This window comes from Bos mutus, chromosome 18, assembly GCF_027580195.1.
Source record: "Bos mutus isolate GX-2022 chromosome 18, NWIPB_WYAK_1.1, whole genome shotgun sequence".
NCBI lineage: Eukaryota > Metazoa > Chordata > Mammalia > Artiodactyla > Bovidae > Bos > Bos mutus.
The window spans coordinates 7,624,322-7,652,130 of NC_091634.1; the positions used below are offsets into that span (position 1 = coordinate 7,624,322).

Sequence of the window (27,809 nt, forward strand, 5' to 3'; positions counted from 1 at the left end):
GGCTGCCGGATGGAGGAAGGGGCGAGGACCTGAGAGGAACGAAGCCACTGCCTTTATTGCATAGACCTTTTCAATTGCTTTGAAGATTGGGGCTGGGGGAACGCACAGAAGACAGGACACGAACTTCCCCACCCGGGGGTAGAGGAACATTAGTGCAAATCGGAGCGCCGGCCCGGGGAACCTGCCCCTCCCGGGCTGATTGGCCAACTTGGTGGAGGCACCGGAGTAGACGGGGCCAATTAGCTAAGGCCTCCCCGGCCCGTACATTCCAGGTCGAGTCATTGGACGACGCGTTAAGACAGGCTCCGCCCTCAGCCGACCCGGCTTTCTACAAGCCGGGCACGAGGACCTGGAGTGTACCCCGCCCTCATTGATCAGGCACTACCCTTGGGGCGAGCCCATTTCTCCGTGACCCTGCCGACCCCAAGCCCCTGGAGTTCGGGACACCCTCCAGCATCACCTCTGGTCCCCTAGGGTAGGGCGCAATCCTGAGTTGGGGCAGGGACTGGTGTGCGGCTTCCGGGCCAACTCCAGCAGCCTCGCCATGCCCCCTAGCTCGGGCTCCGCCCCTTTGGGAATGTAAGCCCCGCCCCTGGCGGGCCCCAAACTTGGTCGGCTTTAGGCTTCCCGCCCAGGGCAGCCTGGAGGACCCGTGAGCAATGTACCGAGGCCAGGATGCACCTGCGCCTGCAATGGCCCGTACTCCACCTGCTCCCCGTCCACCGTGAGCACGCCGCGGGGTGTGAGCGGCTCTAGGCGGAAGGCATGAGCTGCGGCGTAGCCCAGGTACGGACAGCCCAGGCTGAAGTGGGTACCACGCTCCATGGCCAGAAACATGCGCAGTAGCGCCGCCCGCGAGATGCCGCTGCGAACCCAGCACAGGTGCACCAGGCCGTCGTCAAAGCGCGCGTGGGGGGCCGCCACGAGGTCAGCCCCCAGGTGGCTGGGTAAGATGGCCAAAATAAGCACAAAGTCTCCCTCCATCGTCACCCAGCCTGGGGGTAGCGGAGTGCCTAGAGGAGGGAGCAGGTGATCAGGTGGTCCCCCAGCAGAGATGGATACTGGCGCACCAGGGGTGGGAGGTGGGAGCCCAGAGGATGCTGCCATTTCTGAGGCCCCCTCGCTGATGGGTGAGAGCTGAGCTGCCTTGGGGGTCCCCGGGGGTGAGGGCAGCAGTGGGTCCGGGGAGAGTGGGGCATCCCCAGCCCCACCCCAGTCCCCAGCCAGCTCTGGGCCCCCACCGTTGAGAGACAGGATGGGCAGGGGTTCAGGTGAGCCAGGGGAGGTCAGGGCAGGCTGAGGCAGGGGCAGGGGCAGGTCTGACACTGAGCGATGCAGGGGTGAGTGGGCCACGGGTGGGGCTGGGGCCGGGGCCAGGGTCAACTCTGACTTGGCCCTTGGCAGGCCATGGGCAGGGGCAGGCGAGGTGGGTTCCACAGTGGCAGGGAGGTAGGAGAAGCGGCCGCGGTAGGTGTGCAGCGTGGCAAGGCCCAGGACTGTGCCCAGCGTGAAGCGAGCACTGCCCAGGGCCCTGAAGCGCTCGCTCTGGATGTCCACATCTGACACGAAGCCCCAGGCCACAGACAGGAAAGAGAAACAGCGGGAGCCGGAGGCCAGAGTCACGGAGAGCAGGTCCAGCGGGTGGCTGCCACCCCGGCAGAGCAGTAAGGAGCAGTTGAGTAGCAGGTCAATGCCCAGGGCAGGCTCAAATCTTCACAATCAGACATGGACAGACACAGCAGGAAAGAGTAAACAGGGCTGGTGAGACACTCCGTGCCCAGACCAGCGGGGGAGGGGCGTGCACGGGACACGGACTGGCAGGGAAGCAAACAAGGTGGGGGCGGCGGGGAACCAGGCCTGGGCCCACACATAGCCATCTGGCCACCTCCAGGCGGGCTCCTCTTACTGGGCCAGGTTCCCTGTCAGTTCTTTCACTGCATAAACCTTCACTGCGTGCCTTTTGTGTGCCAGGCACAGTTCTATGCACTAGGGAGACTGCTTGGAACAAGGCAGGCAAAAATGTCGAGGGGTGGGGTGGCAGGGGAGGGCTGCAAAGCAGATGGACTAGGCCCCTTATCCCAGCAGGGCTCCTCCCACCTACCCCCCGTGCCGGTTCACGGCTCCTGCTAACGCATTGCCCGAGCCACAGGGGAGAATGCCCACGGGGGTCTTCACAGCCTCTTCCCAGTCGGGGCGTTGTAGGAGTCCATTCAGCACCTGGAGGGTGGGAGACCGGACACCCGGGTGTTGGTCCTGGCCCCCGCAGACCCCAGGGCTCAGGTTTGAGGAAGGGTGGTCCTGCCCTACCTCATACAGCAGCCCATCTCCCGAGACTGTGACGATGCCGTCCCATTCGCTCAGGTTCAGCCCCTGGACCAGCTCACGGGCATGGTTCTGTCGTTCTAACGTGGGGAACCAGAAGTGAGGCCGGCTCTTCCACAACCCCTGAACCCACCCCACACCCCCTCAACCCCACCCCAACCCCCAACCCCCGGACTCCCCCAACCCCCTAGCCCCCAGCTCCCACCTCCCTCCTGACACTGCCCTTACCTGTCTGGATCAGGTTGAAGGACAGCCCCGCTTCGGAGATCATGGGCAGCACATGGTTCTTACACCACTGCCAGGCCAGGCCCCGCCCCCCAAAGGGATTGACCAATAGGAGCAATCGGGGCGGCCTAGGCAGGAGGTCCGGGGTGATTTCTGCAGAGAGAGGGGAAGGAGTCTACAGAGGTCAGGGACCCAGGCCCCTCACCTCAGAAACAGTAACTGCAAATAGCCCCAGTGGAGCTCTGGTGGAAGGCTGGCATCAAAACCTGCAAGTCCAGCTTTTTCCTCCCAGGCCTCACCCGTTCAGGCCCAGGTGTACAGCCCCGTGCACCCACCACCCCCAGGTGAGGAGACAAAGGCAGCGCAGGGGAGTCTAATCCCAGTGCCCTTTGGACTCGAGGGAGGGAGGAAGGAGGAGAGCTGTTTCCACCTTCCACACCCCCAAACACCTGGGCCCCGGGTCAGGTTACTCCACTGTGGGAAGCGGTCAGGACCAAGGAAACCCACCACCTGGGGACCACGGAACCTTTACCTCCTTGTGCCATCTGAGTACCCTGGGTGGCGGTCTCTGCCCGAGAGCCTTCTTTGATCCCAACCCCGCCCCCCCAACCAGAGCTGGATGAGATGCCATCTCCAGGCCCAGGAACACGTCTCAGTTGGCTGCTCTCACCAGCCCAGGAGCCTCTGATTCATCTGTGGTCAGGACCCGGGGGGGAAGGGGAAGGGAACAGACTGAAATCTTGCAAGAGCAGCAAACATGACTTCTCTGCCTGTGATTTTGTTCCTTCTGTAGCCCATCCCTGTCTGTATATCACTCTTTCAGGACGAAGCCAGAGGGACACATCACACAGACAGACACACAGAAAAGGAGACACAGAGATGCCCACAGAGGGAGAGCCGCAGAGACACCGAGGTGGCCTTAGGACAGAGAGGCTGCCCAGTGCCTCACCCCCGTCCCCAGGCAGTGGCAGTCCACGGAGCAGACACGTGAGGGCAGTGGCCCAGCGCTGGGCCTCAGCGCGGTTCTCCTCGTAGGTGGCTGCCCCGTCGGCCCGGAAGGTGCGTGCAGCTCTGCGCCGGGCCCCGCGCCGGCCCCTGGGGTAGGTGTAGACGCAGAAGTAGGCTGCTGAGTCCAGGGGGCTTCGGCTCCGCAGGGTGCAGCAGCCTGAGACCTCGGTCAGCAGGACCAGGCCACCCCGGGGCCGGGCCTCGGGCTTTGGGCGCAACCGCTGTATGTGCAGGGCTTGTGGTGTGAGAGTGAGGGCGAAGCGTGGGCCGCGGTCTGGGTAGGAGCCAAACTCGCCATGCAGGAGTGGGGTGCTGGGGGCCAGTGGCGGTGGGGGGGCCATGGCCTTGACCCTGTCCAGGGCGCTTCTAGGCCGGTAGCCCCAGCTCCAGGTCAGCTCCTGCTCTGGCCTCTGTGGGAGAGGAAGGAGGGCAGGAGTCAGAGTCCAGGAGCCCTGTGGTGGGCAGAGGGGAGCACGGGCAGGGCCTGTGGACAGGAGGAGATAGTGAGGCAAGGGGTGCCAACAGGTAAGACGGAAGCACCAGAGGGAGACAGGCCCAGACAGAGTGTGGGAAGACTCTTGAGGACACGGGGCAGAGGCCAGGTGGACAAGAGGGCCAGCATCTGGCATGGTCCGTACCCAGGCACGCAAAGATTCATTCCTTTATTCCCCCAATAATCATTCAATACTACATGCCAATGGAGCTTCCCTGGTGGCTCAGCGGTAAAGGGTCCGCCTGTCAGTGCAGGAGACACAAGGGGTGTGGGTTCAATTCCTGGGTCAGGAAGATCCCCTGGAGTAGGAAATGGCAACCCACTCCAGTATTCTTGCCTGGAGAATTCCACAGACAAAGGAGCCTGGCGGGCTACAGTCCATGGGGTCACAGAGAGTCAGACACGACTGAGCGACTGAGCAGACACACATGCACACACTCAGACACAGAAGACAAGGGCTGAGAGCCAGAGAAACACTGAGAGGAGACAAACAGCTTCAGTGAGATGAAACCTAATACAATGAAAGATATTTAGAGAGCAAGGAAGAGTGTAGGGGCCCAGAGGTGCACCGAGGATCAGAAAGACAACAGTGAAGAGAAAGACACACAAGAGGCAGGAGATAGGGGGTGCAGTACCTGGAAAGACTGAGAAAGGGTGTGACATGGGGGAACTAAGGGGTTGGAGAGGGAGAGCCACATGTGGGAACCTGCAAGGGACAGAGGCCAAGAGGTGAACCTCAAGCACTGACCTGGGCGTCTGGCCGCCTGCTCTCCAGGGAGAGACTGGGAGCTGGGCCTGAGATCCCTCCCCCTGCCCTCTGCCCAGTTCCTGCCTCCTCCTTCCTGCTCACCTTTGTTCCCCACTGCCCCGCCCACCCAGTCACCTATCAGTTCTGCCCCTCACCTACCCCAGGCCCAGACCTGCCCCAGACACACCCCCATCTGTGGACTCACTCTTAGGAGTGACCTCTGTCTCCGACCCAGGGGGGTTCTTCAAGGTTCACCCATAAACTTGCATTGACCGCGCCCCCTCCCCTTACCTTAAATCAGTTTGCACGGAGCCCTAGATCTCCCCCAGTCCTTGGCCTGCGATTCTGTCCCTAGGTCCCCAGGCTGCTGGCCTGGTCTTCATCCATAGGTTCCCCCCAATCAATAAGCCTAAGTCTCTGTCTCCGGTTCCCTGGGTTCCGGGCCTTCGTCCCCACCCCATTTCCAGAACCCGGCTCCAGACCTGAGTTTTCATTCCTGGATCTCTCAGTCCTGGTTCTGGTTCTCCATCTCCACCCCACACCACTAGTACCCCTGTCTCGGGCCTGCGTATAGGTTCCTCTTGGTCCCTGAGTCCTCCTGACTTGGGCCCATGTCCCGGCCCCGGGCCCTCCTCACATGCCGGGTGGTCCTTCACACAGCCCCTCTAGTCATCGTCAACTGTCCGCCCCAGACCCAGGGGTGGGCGGGGGGGGGGGGAGGGTGTGCATCCGCTCAGCCAATGGCCGCGCGGCCGGCCTGAATTGCACCAATGAGAGCGTGCAGGGGCGTGACCAGTCGACTTGCGAGCTTTGCGCAAGGGCTTGCCGCGGAAGCGCTGGAGAACTGGGCGGGGTATCGCCTTTCGCGAGATCAGCCGCCATTATAGGTGAGGGCACAGGCGCAGCAGAGGCGGCTACACGGTCCTATGGCCAGCGCCACTGTCGCCATCTTTATTGAGGGCACGTGGGCCTGTCCCATTCTTTGAGTTTATGAAAGAGAAGGGGGCGTGGGGGAGGAGGTCTTTAACTGCAGATAGAGAATGATCTTAACACATCTAACAAAGAGCAGAGATATGCAAAAACAGTAAAAAAGCAGCAGAGGCAGAAACACACTTAGACATAGAGCAGAAAAGAGATATAAACAAACAAAGACAACAGAATTAAGAATGTGCAAGGTAAGGACATAAGAAAACCCAGAAAATGATGGACGCATAGAGAGATGGGGACAGACACTTTTGGAATGAAATCCAGGAAGGAGAGGCTCATTAATTCACAAACTGTTTACCTTGGGCAAAAACTGGGGACATCATGGCATAAATATTTGCCCAGTGAAACGGCAAGACAGGAAAGAGAATGGGAGAGACAGTATCTGAGAGAGATATGTATCTCGGTCAAAGGTGAGGGATGGAGAGAATGTTGGAGGCTGAGAGGAACTGAGACCAAGAGGCAGAAAGCAAACATGTTGACAAAGAGACATAGAGAGGCAAAGACATGAGGAAACTGAAAGAAATAAGGCAAGAATAATATCAGGTGATCTAGAAACAGAACTGTAGATAGAAAGACACATGCTGAAGGAGACAGGGACTGAGCTTGCTACAGAGAGATAAATGGAGGATGAAGTTCATTCACTGCAAAACAATGTACCTAGTGTTCAACTGAAAACAGCAACAGCACCAGATAATATGTGCCAAAGAATGACCCTGAGAGAGGGACAGACACCCAGTAAGATGGAGAGACCGAGAAACACAGTGTGTGTGCTTAGGGCTCCAGGAAAAAGAAAGATACAGTGATCAAAGAGGCTGAGACTCAAAGACACAGGGACACAGGGACAAGGAGAAGAAAAGTGTCCCGTGCTTTGGTTATCTTGACTTTCACATAGACCCTTACCTGGTCCTGCCGCTCCTCTGCTTCAAGGTTTCCATTCATCTGCTGGTCCTCCACTGTGTTACCATGTCAGCAAGACGCTGGGCCTGGTTCGGAGGCCATGGGTGGGTGGTATGGGCAAGGAGTCAGGGCTTACGGTGCAGGTTTGGTCTGTGGCTCTGTGAAGAAGTAAGTAGGAGCCTGAAGGCAAAGTAAAGGAAGCCAAGCTATTATAGGAATACTACAGGCCCTGGAGGCAGGGCTTCCACAAGGAAGAAGTTTCATTACTTCCCCAACCAGCCCATCTGGTCCCATCCAGTAAAGTCAATAACAAGAATAGATACTAATTTTTAGCAAGCACTTATTATGAACCAAACATTGTCCTGAGCTTTTAAACTAATTTTTAAACGAAATGCTCCAAAACACTCTATGTGCCAGGCCTACTATCATCCTCCTTTTCCAGATAAAAAAAAGCAAGGCACTGAGAAGTTACACGACTTGCCCAAGGTCACGCCATTAGTAAGGATTAACAGCAAAGCCACGAACTGAATTAGTTTACAAACGATGTCACCATCTTTCTATGTCTCTGCTCCTCTCTGGATCTCCACCTTCCCTCTTTCTAGGTCTTCTCACTCTCCCGGGTCACCAATTCATCACCTCAGCTTTCTGTCCACTCCCCTTCTCGGTCTCCATTCCTCCTCCTCTTGGAATCTCTGTCTCCCTCTAAGGCTCCCCTCCCCTCTCTTTCAGGAGTCTTTTTTTACCCATCCCCTCTCTACACCCCATCCCCAAAGCCCGGGGGGCCTCAGCTTGCCTCCTCTACGCTCCAGAACCGTGCACATCCCTCAAACTGAAACACGCTGGACCACCTGAATCTTTCCCACTGGGAAAAGCAGCCTCCCGATGGCAGGGGCAAGTAGGGTTCAGGGAAGGGCCATCTAAGGGCAGAGGGAGAAGGTGAACCTAAAAACTGGAAATACGGGATGCCACAAACGAAGCTGCAGCAAGATGATCTTGGGTTACATCTCAAGTAAGACTTCCCGAGCTGCAGCCTCACCTGAGAGGTGCAGCCAGCAATAGGACAGAGGAGAGCCTCTTGAGGAAACGCCCAAAGCTTGAGGTCAGAGGTTTCCCGAGGTCCAGACTAGCCAGACAGCTCCGCCTCCTCACCTCTAACACTCGGCTCTCTGGGTCCTCCGGGAGCCACAGAGAGGCCGTCGGCGTCGGGCCAGAGCGTCACCGCGCGACGCCACTTACTAGCTCCGCGCGACATCTCTCTCGCTCCGAGAGCCTTTTCTTCCGGAAGACTATAAAGAACAGGGCGTGGATAGGGCTAGAGAGGCCCCCGACGTGCGGGTCCTTCCGTCCTTGGAGCAGCCCTTGGTTCCCTTTTAGATGCTCCTCCACTCAATTCCGGAAACGCCCATCTAGCTGGCCTTCTGATTCACCATAGAGAGGCGTGAGTCATAGTAGAGCGCCCCGTCGCCCAAGTGATGTCAAGTAGGCGCAATACGCTGAAGGCTTTCCCCGCCCATCGCGCATCTGCTTTCTCTTTCCGGACCTGGCTAAGGAGGAGGCGCCATCATGGTGAGCTAGCTTTGCGGCGTCCTGGGCTCGACCATCCGCTGCCATCCACTGCGGCCCCGGGCTGGGGACGTTCCAAAGGGAGGCAGGGGTTCACGGGTGTTCAAAGGAGGCGACTCCCGCGACGGGGAGCTGTTTTGGAAGCCCGAAGGCCAGGGGTGGGCTTCTTCAGTCTCCCACCCTTCCTGTACTCCTGTATTATATAGGTCCCATCGTAGATGACCAGATTGAGGGGCAAGAAGGTTAAGTAGTATGATCAGGGTCACAGTGCCAGTAAGTGGCGGAGCCAGGATTCGGGCCCAGGAACTGGTTCCACAGCTACTCTTGTCTGTGCGGCCCCTGTATTCTGTCACTCCCCAGCCTGGAAAGTTGGGTGCTGGTGGAAGGTGTCGTCAAGCGCCTGGTGCCCGTGTTTGGGGGCCAGGCGGGCTTCCGTTCGAGATTCAATTCCCTACCCTCTGCATTCCCTGCGACTGGAAAGCATTTATCTGTTAGTTGGAGACCCAGTAATTTTGTTTCAAAGATGTGAGTTGGGTAAAAAGTGCTCACAGAAAGTGCTCACCAAGGGTCTTTGCATACCTAAATGCTGGATGAATGAGAGCTATTAACAAGTCGTTCTTTACAATTCGTGACATAGTCTAAGAAGTTTGCAGGAGAGCAGGCAGAGGCTGTGGTGGAAATTGTGGGCCTCCTTCAGCATTCTTAGCACTAGAGTGGGAAAGGACCTGCTCAGGTTTCTGGAGTCAAGAAGATAATGCTTGAAAAGTCATTTTAAGACTGGTTCTGTACAGAGGACTTGAAAAAAAGGCTCGTTGCTTTTATGATAACTTAAAGTCATCCTCGGTTTAAGTGTTTCTGATAACGCTCCACGTGTGGAAACAGGCGTTGAGAGGTTAAATGGTACTTACATTTTTGAAAAACATAGCTGCTAAAGAACTAAAAATTTGAGTTAATAGGGGTGCTATTAAGGTCATTGTGCTGAGCTGACAGCTTACTGTGTAAAATTAGCACTCTTTCCCTCTTTTTAAAAAAAAAAAGTGACTTGAGACCCAGGGAGTTTTAAGTGATTTTCCCAGATTGTTCTCAGTGTGAGTCTGGGGTTGGTTATCTCCAGAGACTGCGCCTTTAGCTGTTTCTCGCAGGTAAGGAATAACTGAAATTGTTTATGTGGAATCTGCCAAATGAGAGTTGGGTTCATGGTCTTCCTTCCTTCACCCCTTCAGGGAGTTGACATCCGCCACAACAAGGACCGAAAGGTTCGACGCAAGGAGCCCAAGAGCCAGGACATTTACCTGAGGCTGTTGGTCAAGGTGAGGTTGGGGCAGAGACCCCTCATCAAGACCACCCCAGAAACAGAACTTCCAGGGCCTCCATGCTGGTTTCGGTCACAGGCTCCCTGTAGGAGCCTGCAGCACAGGCACGAGTCTGCTGCTTTCCCAGAGCTGCTGGAGATTCCAGCGTTTTCAGTCTCTGGGCCTGTTCACAGCTGGGGGTGGTGTGGGGGGTTTCTGGGTCCCTGGCCGGGCAGGACTCGGCCAGCTCTCTCCCTAGGGCTCTGGGATGGGGGAAAGCCTCAATCATCTGTTTCCTCCTTTGTTAGAAAGCTGGGAGGGAGGGGGTGGGCTGGGCTGCCCTGGGTTCTCACTCTTCATTTTTCTTCCGCTCCAGCTGTATAGGTTCCTGGCCAGACGAACCAACTCCACCTTCAATCAGGTTGTCCTCAAGAGATTGTTCATGAGCCGCACCAACAGGCCACCGCTCTCTCTTTCCCGGATGGTGAGGGGCTGATACTGGGGCTTAGCCAACCTAGGGGAGCAACTGGGTCATGTCTGGAGCCCGACTTCGAGAGGAAGGGTGGGCTTGGAGCTCTCTGGTAGCAGCCTGGCTATTATGGCTTAACTTCATCCAGTGGTGGGTGCAGAACTCTGATCCCTCCGATGGAAGCTGTATAGTGGGAGTGCTGGACTGGCTTGGCCTCATTTTCTTCCTCACAATTGCGTAGGGGTGCAGTTTACAGTGTCTTTTATGAAATCTTCCTGAGGCTTGAAGTCTTAAAGCAAGCCCTCTATATCAAAAGCTTTCTGTAAGAGATCTGTTTGCACATTTTTTGGAGGTTTCTGCAGGCTGGACCTGAGATTAGGCTTGTTGTGGTAGTTAGAGAGGGGTGGCATGGGTGGGTTTAGCCCAAATGAGGCACAACTGTTGGCCCTTGGGATGCCTGGATTGGTGGGTGGATTTAAGCGCCGGAGGGAACTTGTTTAATGTGTATATCACTGCCCCCTTCCCCTGCGCCCATCCCAGATCCGGAAGATGAAGCTTCCTGGCCGGGAGGGCAAAACAGCTGTGGTCGTGGGGACTATAACCGATGATGTTCGTGTCCAGGAGGTGCCCAAACTGAAGGTGAGTTGGGAGGTGTGGCTCAGGAGCACGGTGTGTGGGTCACGCTGAGGTCCTTGTCCTGCTGTGGTGCCGTGAGGCTCATCTCGCCTCCGGGTGAGGCAGGCATGAAGCCTGAATTGCAGGGGGGTGGTGTTGATGGCGGGCATCCCTGGGCAAGCCCCTTCTGAGGCCCTGCTGATGGTGCTCGCTCTGCCACTTTGTTATCTCTGGACAGTTTTCCACAGTATCTCTGCTTCAGTTTTCTCACCTGTGTACTGGCTTAGGTTTGTGGTGTCAGGGGGGTTTCTAAATGTAAACTGGTAAGAATGGCTGCATTCTTAGGGCTCGGGCGTTTGGCTCCAGTAGTTGGTTATCAGGCAGAATAAGCAGCCGGAACTCCTGCTGGGTCTGGGCAGCGGACCGGAGGTCCCAGCAGCTCCTGGGTCGCCGTCCAGGGGGCTCTGACCTCGCCCGTCCTCTGTCCCCTAGGTGTGTGCTTTGCGAGTGAGCAGCCGCGCCCGGAGTCGCATCCTCAAGGCCGGGGGCAAGATCCTCACCTTCGACCAGCTGGCCCTGGACTCCCCCAAGGGCTGTGGCACTGTCCTCCTCTCTGGTGAGTGGCTCTAGGGGCCGGGCCATGGGGCTCCTGCAGCCTTTCCCTTTCTGGGTCTGGGAGGTCAGGGACAGCCCTCCCCCACACCCCAGCCCGGATCAGCCTGAGCCACCCCTTCCTCCCCTTCCCTAGGTCCTCGTAAGGGCCGAGAGGTGTACAGGCATTTCGGCAAGGCCCCAGGAACCCCGCATAGCCACACCAAGTGAGTATACCCTGCACGTCGGCCTCGCCATGCTTCCAGCTATTTCTGTCAGCCTAGAATCTCCGCTTTTCCTTCATGGCTCTGCTTAAAGCTCTGTTGTTTGGGTATTGAGCTTCCTGCCCAGCCAGCATCACTGGTGTGGGTTCTTCAGGGCCTGTCCCCCCTCGGGTGGGGCCTGCATCTTGTCCAGCTCTGGGGCGCCCTGGTTGACACCCCCAGGGCCTAGTGGAGGCCCTTCAGCCACTCCTGGCCATCTGGCTTCCTGCGCTGCCAGGCTTTCCTGCTGATCCTGCCTCAGTTGAGTGAGGCCCTCTGCTGGTGTCCCCGTGCTGCTCTGTTAGAGCAGATGTTTCTCAACTCCCAACTGGCTGGCAGGCCCCAGCAGCCCCTGACTCTCTACATGGGCCCCTTCTCTCCCTGCAGACCCTACGTCCGCTCCAAGGGCCGGAAGTTCGAGCGTGCCAGAGGCCGACGAGCCAGCCGTGGCTACAAAAACTAACCCGAGAGTCTACCGTGTTATTAAAAAGATTTTGGATGCTAACAGTCTTCTGTATATTATTGGGGAACGGAGTAGGGGGGAGGGAGAGGGTTGGAGCCCTCAAGGAGAAGCCCATCATTTTGGGCAGTGGATGCCATGCCCCTCTCTTTGCCAACAAAGATCTGTACGGTCAAAGCGTGGCTCAGATGGTAAAGAATCTGCTTACAAAGCGTGAGACCTGGGCTTGATTCCTGGGTCGGTAAAATCCCCTGGAGAAGGGAATGGCTACCCATTCCAGTATTCTTGCTTGGGAAATCCCATGGACAGGAGCCTGGCAGGCCACAGTCCATGGGCTTGCAGAGTCAGATATGACTGAGTGGCTTTCATGGTTTTTACAGTAGTCATGTATGAATGTAGAGTTGGACCATGAAGGCTGAGTGCTGAAAAGAATTGATGGCTTTTGAATTGTGCTGGAGAAGACTCTTGAGAGTCTCTTGGACAGCAAGGAGATCAAACCAGTCACTCATAAAGGAAATCAGCCCTGAATATGCATTGGAAGGGCTGATGCTGAAGCTGAAACTCCAATATTTTGGCCACCTGATGTGAATGGCTGATTGGAAAAAACCCTGATGCTGGGAAAGATTGAGGGCAGGAAGAGAAGGGGGCGACAGAGGATGAGATGGTTGGATGGCATCACTGACTCAATGGACATGAATTTGAACAAACTGGGAGGTAGTGAAGGATGGGGAAGCATGGCATAACTGCAGTTCCTGGGGATGCAAAGAAGTGGGACATGACTTTGTGACTCAATGACAACCCTTCTACAGACCAGCCTCTGGGATGAGCCCCTTAACGTTGTGTTGTGGGGGGTGGAGTCTGCAGGGGCCTGAGTGTCTGCGGTGCCCACCCTAAGCCTTTTGGCACCCTCGGACCCTGCTGCACCCTTGGGACCTAGCAGCCATCTAAGGCTGAAGCCCCACCTCCTTCCCAGGTGTCTGGTGTTAATGACACCTGCTTCCTATTTGAATCAGCCACACCTACTCTTAAAGGACTCGTGCTCCCCTCAGGGATCTCCACGTTAGGGATGGCTGGCGGGGCTTGGACCAGGAAATAGAAATGGGTTGGGACACCGTGGGGGAAAGGGTGCGTGGGAACAGGTGATGTGAGCTCCCGCCCCTGAAGCTGGAGTCTGGCGGGCTGCTGGGACCTTCCCTTACTTCGTTCCCACACCCCAGGCTTCCAGGGGCCTGTGATGGCCCTCCCCCTGTATTTGCACAAGGGGCTGGGTTCCCCGGATCCCAGGAAGAAACCTGATGAATAAGGCAGGCCAGCCGGCCGGCCGGAAGAGCCACAGGAATAAAGGAGGTCTCCAGGCCCCTGATCTGACCTCCAGAAAGGCAAGAGGAGGGGAAGGTGATGGAGACCTGGGAGAGATAGGGCGTCTGGGGAGGACCGGAGGGAGAGGGACTGGCCTGGCTTTATTCTTCTTCCTTCTCTTTGCAGGGCTGGTTTGCTGTGGTCTGGCAGAGGGGAGCTGACTGGGTGCTGGAGAGGGGGCTTCTTGTTGACAGGGATCGACGGGGGTGGGGAGGGGCGTCCACTGAGCAGAGGTTGAGTCAGAATTGTCAAAGGGGCAGCTTGGGAGGGATGCAGAGTGGTCCTCATCCTGGAATAAGTGGACAGTCCGCTGGCCGGAGACAGTGGGATTAAGGTAGAAATCCTGGCTGGAGTGGGCCTGAGATCACTCAGAGGGCCGGGTCAGTGGTCTTAGGAACCCGGGTTTGTTGATCCGGCCATCAGTCTGAATGGGCTGATTCCATTGTAACGAAACTCCCTGTAGAGGGCACCCACCCCCACAGCAGCCTGAGTGGGTGTGAACGCTCAGGGAGCAGGATCTTCACCCTGAAGAGGAGACAGACTGAGTTCCCCGGCTGGGAGAGGTGATGCCAAGATTTAGGGCTGGAGTGCACCCTCGCACGGCTGAGAGGGGTGGTTCACAGAGAAGGCTTCCAGGATGATCGGCCAGTGAGGACCAGTGAGTCAGGTGGCTGGTTGTCGAGAGAAACATTCCGGCAGAGCCTGCTGGTTGCTCCAGTGGGCGGTCAGATGTTGAAATTGTCAGCTGGAAGCGATCCATGTCTTCCAGACCGTCAAAGAGACAGCCAGAGAGGGTCAGTTAGGTGTGCTATCTGAGGGGCAAACAGGCAGCCCACTCTGCCTTTAGCTAGGGACGTTTGGATGCTCAGAGACAAACAGACAGCCTGTTGCCTGGCGGGAGAGTCAGCCTGAGCCAGAGGCAGGGTCACTTGGAGCCTCGTGTCTCCAGCGGGGCTGGAGGGGGGCTGGCGTGTCAGGAAGCAGAGCTGGGTGGCTGCAGAAAGTGTCAGGCGGTCAGCCTGACCGACACGCGGGGGGCCACTTGTGGGCTTCGCCAGAACATCGGAGTCTGGCAGGAAGCTCAGGTGGCCGGCGGGCTGGCCGTCTGAGCAACGCCACGCTCCGGGCGGTCCCTCATTTGGGCAGTGCGATGGTCAGGACGGCGAGCCGTCGGGACTGAGGGCTGTGCGGGTGGCATTGCACGGCCACACGGAGTCTGCCTGTCTGGAGATCTCTAGATGCTCGGTGCCCAGAGACGGCCAAGCCCTCCAGACATCCAGCCTCACCATCCTCACCCCCAAACGGCCCGATGGCGGCCTCCCAGCTGGCAGCACTGGAAGGAATGGATCCAGGGCCCGGGGGACGGCCCCAGACTGAGGCCAGCCCTGGCTTCCTGTACTCCGAGGGCCAGCGACTGGCGCTGGAGACTCTGCTGGGCGAGGGCGTGGAGGCGTTCGAGGCCTGCCTGCGGCGCGAGGGGCTGCGGCCCTTCCTGGGCGGAGAGGAGCTCCGGGGCCTGGTGGCAGCGGCTGAGGACTGGACGGCCGCGAAGCCTGAGCCCGGCGGGGCAGCAGAGGGAGCCGACGCCACCCATGGGGTCTCAGGCAGCCTGACCTACTGGCCGGGACAGTCGGAGGAGGCGGTGCCTGTGCTGCGCCTGGGCTGGCCGGAAGACTCAGCCTGGAAAGGGATCACCCGGGCCCAGCTGTACACCCAGCCGCCTGGCGAGGGCCAGCCGTCCCTCAAGGAGCTGGTGCACCAGGAGATTCGGGCCGCCCACAAGGTGGGAGCCTCAGGGGGTCCCTCCCCCAGACTTGGCCATCCTCACGTGTCCACCCCCAGACGTGAGTGTGAGGGCACATCACTTGGGACCCTGGCATTCTGGACCGTGCATGTCCACGCTTCCCAGGATCCAGGCATCCACACGGCCCCGATCTCACTCTTACCCTCTTAAGATCTGAGGATTCCCACTCTCTCCCCAAGACCTGGGTGCCTCAGGCATCCATGCCTCTTGGACCTAAGTATGACTGCACACCTCAGTCACCTACTCCACCCCACCAGCCAGGGTGGATGTCTTTATCTTCCTTTGTGCCTCGCTTAGTCGCCCAGTCGTGTCCAGCTCTTTGTGACCCTATGGACTGTAGCCCGCCAGGACCCTCTGTCTGTGGGGATTCTTGTCCAAGCAAGAATACTGGAGTGGGTTGCCACTTATTCCTCTAGGGGATCTTCCCAACCCAGGGATCGAACCCAGGCCTCCCACATTGCAGGTGGATTCTTTACCCTCTGAGCTACCAGGGAAGCCCAAGAACACTGGGATGGGTAAACTATCCCTTCTCCAGGGGAACTTCCCCACCCAGGAATTGAACCAGGGTCTCCTGCACTGCAGGCAGATTCTTTACCAGCTGAGCTACCAGGGAAGCCCTTATCCTCCTTTGCTGCTGCTGCTACTGCTAAGTCGCTTCAGTTGTGTCCGACTCTGTGCAACCCCATAGACAGCAGCCCACCAGGCTCCCCCGTCCCTGGGATTCTCCAGGCAAGAACACTGGAGTGGGTTGCCATTTCCTTCTCCAATGCATGAAAGTGAAAATTTAAAGTGAAATCGTTCAGTAGTGTCCGACTCTTAGTGACCCCATGGACTGCAGCCTACCAGGTTCCTCCGTCCATGGGATTTTCCAGGCAAGAGTACTGGAGTGGGGTGCCATTGCCTTCTCTGTATCCTCCTTTAGTGGGGCCCAAATGAGTTTGAGCAAGCTCCGGGAGTTGGTGATGGACAGGGAAGCCTGGCATGCTGCAGTCCATGGGGTCGCTAAGAGTTGGACACGACTGAGCAACTGAACTGAACTGAAAATGTCTGCCCTGCAGCCCCTTGGACAGCCCATTCTATAACAACTTTTTTATGTCTCTACTCCCATGCTAAGTGTTTTTTTATGGGTTAACCCACCTAATCCCAAGGAGGGTCCTATGAGGTTGGGCTTCATGTACCCATTGAGGAGACAGGGAAAGTGAGGCATGGTAGGTTGTCCCTTGTCTTTTAAGTGGCCGAGTGGGGCTTTGAACCAAGGCCTTCTGGCCAGTGACTCAGGGTTCACCACCACCACCTTTTTCTGCCTGCCAGCTCCAGGCTCCTCAGCATTTCCCTGTCCCCAGAGCTCACCTTGGTGGCCTGGCAGGTTATCCCACCCGAGGACCAGGTGTGCAGCTGCCCACAGTGAAGGGCCTCCAGCCCACCAAGCCCTGGAGCCTGGCAGCCACGTAGTGTCAAAGCCCATGGGGTACTGCTGCAGACGTGTGCTTTATAATGACAGTTTTCTAGTAGTTAGAGGTGGAGGGGCTCCAGAAAGCCTGTTTGCTTCTCATTCACACATCGTTGTTATTCAGTCTCTCGGTTGTGTCCAACTCTGCGACCCCATGGACTAAGGCACGCCAGGCTCCTTTGTCCTCCACTGTCTCCTGGGGTTTGCTCAAACTCCTGTCCCTTGAGTCAGTTCACACATAGGCGCTGAATGAACTGTAGTATGTGTCTCGGGGTATCCCCCTCAGCTTCCCTGAATGTCCCACGGAGCCTGGACCATTAAACGCCCCGGAGAACCTCACCCCCGGAATGTGCCCCCCAAGCCCCAGGCTCCACCCACAGCCCCTCTCCCCACCCCTCAGCTGGTGGCCGTGGTCATGGACGTCTTCACTGACCCAGACCTGCTTTCGGACCTGGTGGAGGCTGCCACATGCCGCTGGGTGCCCGTCTACCTGCTCCTGGACCGTCAGCAGCTGCCCGCCTTTCTGACGCTGGCCCAGCAGCTGGGGGTCAACCCCTGGGCCACTGAGGTAGGGGCCAGGTGGCTGGAGGGTAACACCCCAATTCCCTGGCACTGGCGGGGGAAGCAGCGGGGGGCAGACCCTTCCAGGAGGTGCTGGGTCATCAAGGTGGATGCTGGCTGAGAGTGTCCCCTGAGATCTGATGCCCATGGCATGGGGGTGGGGCAGCTGGGGTGAGCTGTCAAAGTTAAGACTATCCACAAGAGACCCCTGGGGAAGCTGGGATAGACCCTCCCATGGGCCGCCCAGGTAGGAGCTGCCTGGAGGGAGGGCACTGGGTGGAGGTCAGGGGGGAGGGAGGGTCGGCCTGAGCAAGGGCATGCCCTCCCACCGCAGAACCTAGACATCCGAGTCGTGCGGGGCTGTAGTTTCCAGAGCCGCTGGCGTCGGCAGGTGAGCGGCAACGTGCGGGAAAAGTTTGTGCTGCTGGACGGCGAGCGGGTCATCTCAGGATCCTACAGGTGCGGCGCCCCCGACCCCACACACCGCCCGGCCTCTGGTCCCCAGCTCCACCTCAGCCAGCAGTGGGGCATGCCCTTCCCCAGACTCTCTTTTCTCCCCTGTAAGATGGGTCTGTACCCACCCCTGCCCGGGAGAGGAGGGGTCTTGTGGCAGAACAGGCTGGTACTGAACCTCCCGCCGGGCGGTGTTGTGGCCTGGGGGTAAGTCTTCATCTCTTTGGCCCCAGCACTTCGTCGTCTGGGAAACTGGGCTCCCGGTGTGTGGGAGCTCCCATGCCAGGGGGACCTGGACTGGAGTCCTAGCTCTGCTTTGGGTGGCTGTCTCCACCTCTTTGAGCATCTGTGCAAAAATCAGAGGGCTTCCCAAGTGGTGCAGTGGTAAAGAACCCGCCAGCCCATGCAGGAGTCATGGGAGACGTGGGTTCCATCCCTGGGTCGGGGTGATCCCCTGGAGGAGGGCATGGCAACCCACTCCAGTGTTCTCGTCTGGAGAATCCCATGGACAGAGGAACCTGGCGGGCTACACTCCATAGTGTCATACAGAGTCAGACACGACTGAAGCGACTTAGCACACACACAAGGATGTAAAAATCAGAGCTGGTGTACAAATGGCCCGGTCCTCAGACCATCTCCTGTCCCTCCTCTTCTCTCCCTGGGGGCCAACTGACCAGAACCTGGCTCCATGACTTCTTAGCTCTGGGACATTGGGCTGGTTGGTACCTTCCCTTACTCTGAACCTCAGTTTTCCCATCTGCAAAGTGTGAAAATAGCAGGATTTACTTCCTGGGAACGGCATGGCACAGGGCACGTGGACTCCGAGCCGGATGGCCTGGGGTCAAATCCTAGCTTGAAGTTACTAGCTGTGTGACTTTGTGCAACTGACTTTCCCTCTCTGTGCCCCAGTTTCTCCCTCTAGACGTGGGATGATCCGGTTAGCACGTCTAGAGCAAGGTTTCTCAAGACAGTTACTGCTCATGTTTGGGGCTGGATGATTCTGTATTGCAGGGGAGCTTTCTTGGGCTGAATGGCCCCTACCCAGGAGATATGGGTAGCATCTGGCTTCCCCAGTTATGACAACCCAAACCATCTCCAGACATTGCCAGGTGCCCCCCGGGGGGCAGAAGTGCCCTGTTGATTACCTTTGCCCTGGCCTGGTGGCTTTCAACTTTGAGCAGGCCCCAGAGTCACCTGGGTGACTTGTTAAATAAAACCCAGATTTCTGGGCCCCACCCCTATTCAGCCAGCCTGGACTGGGGCCCGAGAATTGACATTTCTAGCAAGTTCCTGGTTAATGCTGATGTTGCTGGTCCAAGGACCACAATTTGAGAACCGCTAGCATTAAGACTGGGATGTTGGGTTTTTTTTTTTCGGCTGCGCCTTGCAGCTTGCTGGATCTCAGCTCCCCAACCAGGGGATTGAACCCGGGGACCCCAGCAGTGAAAGCACGGAGTCGTAACCACAGGACCCCCAGGAAATCCCCAAAACTGGGAGGTTTTTGAAGAGAATCTTTGTTCTCAGCTTCACTTGGGGATTCCGTAAGATAATCATGCCTGGCACGGAACATAAGATGTGCTGCATCAACGTCAGCTGTCATTTATTATTATTTGATTTTTTTGGTGTGGTTGTTTTTGTTTTACCATATTTCATCGACTCTAAGGTGCCACCAAAGGAAAGAAACATCCTGATCCAAATCTGAAAAGATAACGCGTCTTAGAACCAATGAAATACAGTAGTCCAGTCCAACCTGTGGCACATGGCTCCCCCATCACTAAATTGGAGGGCCTGGGGCTGCTTCCAGAGCACTGGGCTCCTCCGGTGGGCAGCCCTAGAATGGATGAGGCCAGGCCACGAGAGGTTGTCCAGGGCCTCTGGCCATTTAATGGGGAAAGGGGATGGAGGTGGGGGGCAGGGGGAGCAATGCAGCCGGGAGACCAGCCCCGGGCCCTGCCCTCCAGGTTGGTCACAGCACGTGTTGGAGCAGCAGCAGCACACCCAGCGCCAGGCTGGCGGCGGCCCCCGCCAACCGGCCGCGCGTGGGGTCGGGGGCCCCGTTACACATGTGGCCAGTGCAGCAGTTGGTGGTGAGGCTGTAGGTGACGCCCATGTAGTTGATGGGCTCCTCGTGGCCGCAAGAGGTGGCGTGCACGCAGCCTTTATTGATGATGGGGCCAACGCCGGGGGCCACCCCGTGGCCCGTGAAGCAGTCCTCGTCATCGCCACAGCGCATGCTGGTGCCTGGACAGCTTGTGGAGTCGGTCAGCTCACAGAAGACGCAGTCCTTGACACCCGTCGTGCCAGGGGCCAGAACCATCACCAGAAGTGGCAGCCAGCCGAGGACCATGGTGGCCTGGCGGCGGTGACGGTGCCCCAGCCGGGCCGTGGGCTTCCCGGGCCTCCCAGAACTGCTGAACGACATGCCTCGCGCCCTCGGGACTTCTGATCTCCCAGGCCCAGCACCTGGCATGGCCTCAGTTCCCGACACTCCGCGTCCTCGGAAGCTCCGTTGTGACCACCGCTCTCGAATCCTCGGGTCTCAGAAACACCCCCGGGGAAGGAGATGAGCCAGCGGCCGCTGCCCCCCAGGAGTCTCTGTGGAGCGGAATGGGGGTGACCTCACAGATGCGCCCCCCTCCCCAGGGTTCCCACTGGCCGCTCCGGGGCTGAGGTCATAGGTGGGGGAGGGGTGTCACAATCCGAGCGGGCAGGCTGGCCCGCCGACCTGCTGGAGTGCGAGGATACTGACACCCCACGAGGTAAGGATGCTTGGACCAGTGTTCATCATCCTGGCCTCAAAGTGGCCCTCTCTGCCGGGTGCTGCTATGGTACCCGCCGAGGTGCAAGATGGCGTGGGCCAGGGCAAGCCTGGTTTTGCAATGGGCAAACCGAAGCTTAGGGAGGGAATGTGACACATCCAAGTTCCCCTGTGCCAGAAGGAGAGCCCAGGTTCATTTAATTCCAAAGAGAGCATTTACTGAGCATCTGCTGTGTACCAGCAGGTGCGCTTGATTCTCTAAATCACAACCAGTGTGATCACAGGGATAGTAAGGGCACAGCTCACCATGGCTTGCAGACTTTAATTTTTTTAAACTCTTATAAAGTATTTATTTACTTATTTTAATTGAAGTATAGTTTTGGGGGATTTTTTTTTTTTTTTGGCCATCCCATGCAGCATGTGGGATCTAGTTCCCTGACCACTTTTTGAACCCACGTCCTGTGCATTGCAAGTACGGAGCTTCTTTTTCTTTTTAATTTCATTATTAGGCTGAGCTGGGTCTTAGTTGCACGCAGGATCTTTTAGTTATGGCATGTGGGATCTAGTTCCCCCACCAGGGATCGAACCCAGGTCCCCTGCGTTGGGAGTGCAGAGTCTTAGCCACTAGACCACTGGGGAAGTCTCGACTCCCAGCCTTTTAATGCTGAGTACCTACTGGGCAGGGGCCCGACCCATATTTTCTGACTCTAATCTTCCTGTGTTTTAGTTCCATGTGACAGATGAGCAAACAGAGGCAGGGAGCAGGCACACCCAGAGCCTGATACACAGCAAGCAGTTAATAAGTGGCAGTCATAATAGGAAGCAATTGAGTCTTCAAAGAGTCCCAGAGGGAGTCAGAATCCCATCTCCTTCCAGAGGTGGAAACTGTGGGAATGGGGCAGACCCCAGGTTTAAACTCGTCTGATTCCAGGTGATCATTTAAGTATGTTAGCTCATGCCTTCCCATCAACCCTCTAGGGTAGATACCTGGTTGCTCCCATTCTACGGAGGGGCATGTTGAGGTCACACAGCCTTTCCATGAGACTAGGTTGGGGGCGGGCGATGGGGGCCAGGCCAGACTTCTGAGGCTGCTTGGAGATCCTGATCCTCCCCTCCACCCTCTGTCCCCCAGCTTCACCTGGAGTGACTCCCGCCTGCACCGTGGCCTGGTGACCCTGCTGACTGGTGAAATCACCGATGCCTTCAGCCGAGAGTTCCGGACGCTGTATGCAGCCTCCGGGCCGCTCCCGCCTGCGCCCACCCCGGGTCCCTTTGTTAGAGCCCTGGGGGGGCTGCAGCTGGCCCACAGCCCACACCGCGTGGTCCACCGCTGCTCCGTGGCCCCCCTGTTGCCGCTACCACCGCCCGATGGCTCACTGACCCAACGCCTGGCCGCCTGCCGAGTCTTCGAGGGGGACAGGCAGGAGACCCTGGCCGCGCCAGGGCCGGCTCTGAGCGACATCCTGAGGAGCGTACAGCGTGCCCGCATCCCCAGCGGCCCCCCAACCCGGCCCAGCCGCTCCCTCTGGGACCTGAGTCGCCTGTCCCAGCTGTCGGGCTCTAGTGATGGAGACAACGATGAGGTGAGACCAGGTGGCGGGCCTGGAAGAGGATGAAGGCCTGTGAGGGCCCCTGCGAGGTGCCTGGTCCTGGGGGTGGGGGAAGCAAAACTGCTTCCCTGCATTCCCAATGGCATGGTCCACTTCCGGTATCCCTACTGTGTGCTGGGCAGGGGAGCACTGGTGACACTGGGCAGAGACCCCGAGAGCCTCCTTCTCTGACCCTCAGCATTCTCACTGGGGACATGGGCTGAGCTACTGTCCCCATCCTCAGTTTGCTTGGGAGGAGGAGTCAGTGCGGTCGAATGAAATAGATTAATCACCATGGTCACAATAAAGTCCCCAGATGGAATTTATTTTGATTTCCTGACCTCCTCCTCCCATGGCAGTGAGGCGATACTCCTGTTAATGCTCAGGTGTATGGATGGAAAAGCTGAGGGACAGAGGGGTTGAGTTTCACTTGCCCAAGGTCAAAGCAACGATCTTTTTTCGGGCACCTTGCCATGCACCAGGCCCCATGCCAAGTGCTTCCTCAGAGTTGATTAAATGTAACCTCTGCCACAAACCATCTGAATCCACCTGCAATGCAGGAGACCCAGGTTCCATCCCTGGGTTGGGAAGATACCCTGGAGAAGGACATGGCAACCCACTCCAGTATTCTTGCCTGGAGAATTCCATGGACAGAGGAGCCTGGTGGGCTACAGTCCGCGGGGTCGAAAAGAGTCAGACACGACTGAGCAACTAACACTTTCACTTTTACCTTGAACTGCCACAACCATTGAGGTGGATGTGATTACAGCTCTCCACTCACCCATTTCACAGATGGGGAAACCAAGGCACCAGGGAGGAACTGGATCTCAGCCCTGGTTGCTTCCCAGGTGGAACATTTAAATGCTCTGCTCACTGGCTTCCTGGATTCGAGAGTGCTGCGCATGTTGGGGAGGGGGCTAGGGGAGGTCAGGGGGGTCTCCCCTCCCTTCTCCCAGCTGCTTAGACACTTGGCACAGCCTGCCCCTGTTCTCTGGGGAAAGCTTGGATGGCGCCTCTGTGTCCTCAGCTGTGACGTGGGCTGCAAGCAGGAGCCATGTGGGAGAATCCGGTGGATTCTCCCTGGATGCAGGCAGACCTGGGGTCAGTTTCGCTGAGCTGTGCCCCCTCTGAGCCTCAGTTTCCCCATCTGCTAAGTGGGAGCTTGAGGCCACTCCGGAGAGAAATGAATGTCCCCAGAATCACCTCCCTCGGTCCCAATCGAGAGGAGAAGAGGGATGGGCAAGGGCAAGGTCCTCGCCTCTTCCTGGTCCTGAGCTGCCCTCACCTGGCATCACCTCCCTTGGCAAATATTTGCCGCCCCCATGCAGCTGCTTTCTGCTTCCTGTTCCTTTCCCCGCTGCAAAGCCGCACATGGGGACCCAACTCCGTACCCCCTCTGTAGGTCTGGGGGTCCCCAGCCTCCCCATTCACTTCCCTCCTGGTTCTGGAGACATGAAGGCCTTCTCACCTCCCCCCAACCCCTCCACTCTCATCTCCCTACAGCCCACCTCCTTCTTCCTCCCCTCCCTCCTCCCTAAGCACCCTCTCCATCCTCCCCCCCCACCCCCCGCCCTGCTCTCTCACTCCCCAGGCTCTGGGACCCCCAAGAACCGCCTCTCACCTCCCTGTCTTTCCTTCCACAGCTCAAGAAGTCCTGGGGCTCCAAGGACACGCCAGCCAAGGCCCTGATGAGGCAACGGGGTGCTGGAGGGGCCCCCGGCGGGGAGGCGGACTCACGCCCGCAGGCCTGGTCCCAGCCCTGGGGCGGCCCCCTGCCCCTCACCCCTGGGCACCGCCTCCGCTATCTGTCCCCGACCCGGAGGAGGTTTGGTAAAGATGCTGCCTCCAAACTGTTGGAACCCAGAGGCATCCGGCAGCCAGACGGGGTCACCCAGCCAGGACTCAGGGGGCAGCCCTGACCGGAGCCAAAGCCAAATGGCTCTGGCCCTGACTCAGGATGGTCAGACAACGGTCACTCAGAGCCCCCCGCCTCCCTGTTGTACCTGGGACAAAGCTTGTGGCCTTGGTGTCTGGGAGATGCCAAGGATTCCCCCCCCCCCAATTTGTTCTAGAATGCGGGCAAGCCCAGTGCCCACTCTGGACCTCAGTGTCGCCTAGAAAATGGGCAGGAGGTCTCCATTAGGAGAGGTCCTAACAGCACATCTCCTGTTCCCGCCGCGTCAGAACTTCTCTGAGGAGACGCCTGGCTGAGTGGTCCCCGTGCTGGAATTGTGCGGGGGTGAAGATGGGGTTCTCGGGTCTGAGGGGAGGCTTCCTGAACCCGCCTGCGCTCAGGAGCTGTGGGGTAAAGTGAGCCTGGCCGCGGAGAGGAGAGAAGCGTCCGGGGAAGCCGAGCTGAATCCCGAGGCGCTGGGAAACAGGTCCAGGCCAGCGGAGGGGAAGCCAGCAGGGGCCGAGTCTGTTTCACGGGGGCTAAGTGGCGGATTGTTAGGGCTGCCCTTTACCTCTGCTCAGAATAAAGCTGCTTTATGCCAGAAACGTGCGTTTCCGCAGCCTCACGGGAGACCCCGGAGTCCAGACCTGGCTCCTTCGTCCCTCAGACCCCGGAACCCTGGCCCCCATCACTCTCCCTCCCCAGGATCCGGAGTCGGGTCGCAGCACTCTAGCCGGGGGGAGTCAGGTGCCCTGCGCTGGCCTCCCGGCCTCCATCTTCGCCTCTGGGAGAGGATTCTGGGTCACCGGCCCCACAGGCGTGCCGGGTGGGCTAGAGGACCTCGCCGTCCCCCAGGCCTTGGGCGCCCCCCTGGGGCCCCCATCCCAGCCTCCGAGTCCCCCGGCGGCGCCCCGGCCCGCCCGCCGGCGGCACATCCCCTCCGCGGCGCACCGAATAGCCCGCGCAGTAGAGAGACGCTTTTATTCTCAGGGTCACGGGTGGGGTGCTTCGGAGGCCTGATCTGGGTTGGGGCTCGGGCCGGGACCGGGGTCGGAGTCCGGACTGGCGTCCTCGGGGTCCACGTCCCAGGGGAAGGTCGGCAGCCCCCGCATCTGCTCGCGGTAGGCGCGGTCGAAGGCTTCACTCTGCGCCAACGTGAAGTGGTTCTTCCAGTCACCGCAGACCCCTGGAGGGAGCGGAGGGAAGGCGGAGCTGAGGCGCAGCCAGAGCGTCGTGCCCCCGCCCCAAGAAGCCAGCACCCTCTCTCCCACCTCCTGGCCTTTGCCCATGCAGCGCCCTTTGCTAGAACCACTGTCCTTCCCCTCCCCCACCCCATATCTCCATTTTGCTGAAGGCTAACAGTTTATCACTGGCCACCAGTCGCCTGGCCAGACCCCCGGGCACCATTCTTGCCCCTCCCCGTCAGGCTCTCTCTGCCCTGCTCACCCCTCCAGCAGACCTCTCCCCTTACCCCCGCCCTAAGCTCTTAAATATCTACCCAGAGCATCCGCCTCCCCATCTAGCATCCTTCCCCGGCGTTGTATCACCTCCTCTTCCAGCTGTCCTTCACCTCCCTGGCTAGCACAGGGCTTCCTGGCTCCAGCGCTGCTCTGACACTGGGAGCCAGTGCTTTCACGGATCAGGCTGAAGATGTGCCTCTCACAGCCACTGAGCAGGTGAGGGGTGTGACTGCTAGCTCCATGTGCCCCGAGGCAAACACTTGGGTCCCTCAAGTTGCTTTTTTTTTAAAATTTATCTTAAAAAATTATTAGTTATTTTTTTACTTTTTTGTTCTGTTTGGCCTTACCATACAGAATATGAGATCTTAGTTCCCAGGCCAGGGATCGAACCTGCACTCCCAGCAGTGGGAGTGCAGACTCTTATCTGCTGGACCAGTAGGGGAATCCCCCCTCAAGTTTCTCATCTCATGGGATAATCGGGGGCACCAGCCATTACCTGGAATCCTGGGGCCAAAGTCATTTGGGTCACAGTGTTTTGAAGTTTCGCAAACGCACAAACCACACGTTACATGACACCCCTAGTGAGGTTTCTGGGGGCTCCCTGTGACGGGCTGGCTAGTGGCGCCCCCACCAAGATGTCTATGACCTGACCCTTCGAACCTATGCACATGTGACCCGACATGGCAGAAGGGACTTCGCAGATGTCATTAAGTTAAAGATGTTAATGTTCAATGGCAAACATTCTTATAAGAGGGCCTTCCCAGGTGGCTCTAGCGGTAAAGAACCCACTTGCCAATGCAGGAGGTGTAAGAGACGCGGGTTCGGTCCCTGGGTCGGGGAGACCCCCTGGCCCAGCATTGTTGCCTGGAGATTCCCATGGACAGAGGAGCCTAGCGGGCTGCAGTCCATGGAATCGCAGACTGTAGCAACTTAGCACCCACTCACTCATCTTTATAAGAGGGCGCAGGGCGGGGGTCAGAGTCAGAGAGCAGAAGATGCTTTGAAGATGGAGGAAGGGACCACCAGCCAGGGAATACAGGCAGGTCTGGAAGCTGTGAAGGCAGGGAACTCGTTCCCCCCAGAGCCTCCATAGAAAACACGGTCCTGACACCTTAATTTTAGCTCAGTGAGGCTGATTTTGGACTTCTGACATCCAGAACAATAAGGCAGTGAATGTGTGTGTTTTTGTCCTTTGTTATTATTATTATTATTTTGGCTGCACTGCACTATTTGGAAGACCTTAGCTCCCCCACCCTTGGACCACAGCAGTGGAAAGTGCTGAGTCCTGACCACTGGACCACCAGGAATTTCCCTGAACATGTGTTGTTTTAAGCCACTATGCGTGTGGTATTTAGTTCCAACAGGAATAGGAAACTAATACACTCCCACCCTCAGCCCGTCATCCAACACTTAACTATTTCTGGGGTGAACGTTAACCCTAAGAAGGGTTCACGAAGAAGACTCCAAACAGCCTCCTAGCGTTCAGAGCTGCTATGGCAACGCTCTTCAGCGTTTAGCATCAGCTGTGTGCCAAGCTCCGTGCTAACAGGCCCAGAGAGGTTAAGTGACTCGCCCAAGACACACAGCCAGGTGGTGGCCTAATGGAGCTTAGAGCCCCAGAGTCCCCTCACCTTTCCGGAGGAAGGCACCATGGCGCTGGTCCAGCAGGCTGTGGGGCAGCAGAGAGAAGTTGGACATGGGGTTGGCCTTCATGGCTTTGAAGGCCGAGTGTGCCACGACGGACTCCAGCGCCTCCTCGCCCAGTGGCCGGCTCAGGAACTGGCAGATGCGCTGCACGGAGCTGCGGAGATCCTGGGGGCAGAGGAGGCATCAGCGGAAGGAGGGGACCCCAGGCCAGGAAGGGGCACCAGACCCAGAATCTGGATGCCTGAGCCCCCACCGCTGGAATCTGGGTTGGGGGGCAGGATTCTGTCTCTTTGCCTCAGTTTCCCCACCTCCAGGTGGAGGGGTTGGGCCGTGGCTTCTGGGGGTTTCTGCAGTGTGGGCTTTTGGAGGTTCTGTGGGGGCAAGGGAAGGATGGGTCTGGGTCGGAGGTCACAGCAGGAGGCAGGGGTCGGTCCAGCATCTCATGCAGAGTGAACGCTCCTTTAGATTCAAAATTGGTCTGTGCCCAACCCTGCCCCGCTCCAGGTCCCAGAAGAGCCCTACCATTCACCCAGGGCCAAACTCCTGGCCTGGCCTTGGCTCCCCTTCCTCCCTACCCGCTCCCCCTCTTGCCCCTGTCAGTCGTCAGCCCCTGAGCCTCCTGCTTCAGCTCTCTGCCGCCTCCCCTCCTCTGTGTCCCCACAGCCCCCACCCCTGGCCCGGCCTCATTCTCCCCCTGTGAGCCCTCACCCCAGCCTCCACCCTGGCCTTCTCACGGCCTCCCTGCCTCCAGTTCCCCACACCCAGAGCTGACCCTGTTCCTCCCCTACTCCCAGCCCTCCTGTGGCTCTCCAGTGCCCCAATCCCCAGGCCTGGCTTTCTTTTTTTTTTTTTAATATTTATTTATTTAACTGTACCAGGTCTTAATTGGGGCATGTAGAAT

General features: G+C 58.0%; 5 protein-coding genes across 17 annotated transcripts in view; 2 read left to right on the forward strand and 3 right to left on the reverse strand.

The window, feature by feature from the left end:
- Positions 1 to 30: 30 nt before the first annotated feature.
- SPHK2 (sphingosine kinase 2) lies at positions 31 to 8,044 on the reverse strand. Of its 13 annotated transcripts, none has more exons than XM_070387386.1 (7): positions 7,917 to 8,044; positions 6,684 to 6,838; positions 3,497 to 3,965; positions 2,551 to 2,700; positions 2,308 to 2,402; positions 2,102 to 2,217; positions 31 to 1,711 (listed from the first exon to the last, which is right to left on the reverse strand). In XM_070387386.1, the coding sequence occupies exons 2-7, from the start codon at positions 6,720 to 6,722 to the stop codon at positions 619 to 621; spliced, it is 1,962 nt and encodes a 653-aa protein (XP_070243487.1). In that variant the 5' UTR covers positions 6,723 to 6,838; positions 7,917 to 8,044; the 3' UTR covers positions 31 to 618. The 13 variants fall into 13 exon arrangements, with proteins under 13 accessions (XP_070243487.1, XP_070243486.1, XP_005895450.1 ...); XM_070387385.1 differs by having other exon boundaries at positions 7,830 to 8,037; XM_005895388.3 differs by having other exon boundaries at positions 7,717 to 8,037.
- Positions 8,045 to 8,175: 131 nt separating this feature from the next.
- On the forward strand, positions 8,176 to 11,978 carry RPL18 (ribosomal protein L18). Its single transcript, XM_005895389.3, has 7 exons — positions 8,176 to 8,246; positions 9,467 to 9,553; positions 9,912 to 10,019; positions 10,545 to 10,643; positions 11,112 to 11,235; positions 11,368 to 11,437; positions 11,861 to 11,978. The coding sequence occupies exons 1-7, from the start codon at positions 8,244 to 8,246 to the stop codon at positions 11,934 to 11,936; spliced, it is 567 nt and encodes a 188-aa protein (XP_005895451.1). The 5' UTR covers positions 8,176 to 8,243; the 3' UTR covers positions 11,937 to 11,978.
- A 2,623-nt stretch (positions 11,979 to 14,601) lies between these two features.
- Positions 14,602 to 24,152, forward strand: FAM83E (family with sequence similarity 83 member E). The gene is made up of 5 exons (XM_005895409.2): positions 14,602 to 15,075; positions 16,947 to 17,114; positions 17,442 to 17,566; positions 21,451 to 21,896; positions 23,549 to 24,152. The coding sequence occupies exons 1-5, from the start codon at positions 14,602 to 14,604 to the stop codon at positions 23,824 to 23,826; spliced, it is 1,491 nt and encodes a 496-aa protein (XP_005895471.2). The 3' UTR covers positions 23,827 to 24,152.
- On the reverse strand, positions 19,527 to 19,907 carry SPACA4 (sperm acrosome associated 4). The gene has a single exon (XM_005895390.1). The coding sequence runs from the start codon at positions 19,905 to 19,907 to the stop codon at positions 19,527 to 19,529; it is 381 nt and encodes a 126-aa protein (XP_005895452.1).
- A 640-nt stretch (positions 24,153 to 24,792) lies between the features above and the next one.
- SULT2B1 (sulfotransferase family 2B member 1) overlaps positions 24,793 to 27,809 on the reverse strand; it is an 84,209-nt gene continuing 81,192 nt past the window's right edge. Inside the window, exons 7-8 of the mRNA XM_070387395.1 lie at positions 26,893 to 27,073; positions 24,793 to 24,987 (exon numbers count right to left, since the gene is read on the reverse strand). Coding sequence (XP_070243496.1) covers positions 24,794 to 24,987; positions 26,893 to 27,073 — 375 coding nt within the window. The 3' untranslated portion in view covers position 24,793. The remainder of the gene's footprint in view (positions 24,988 to 26,892; positions 27,074 to 27,809) is intronic.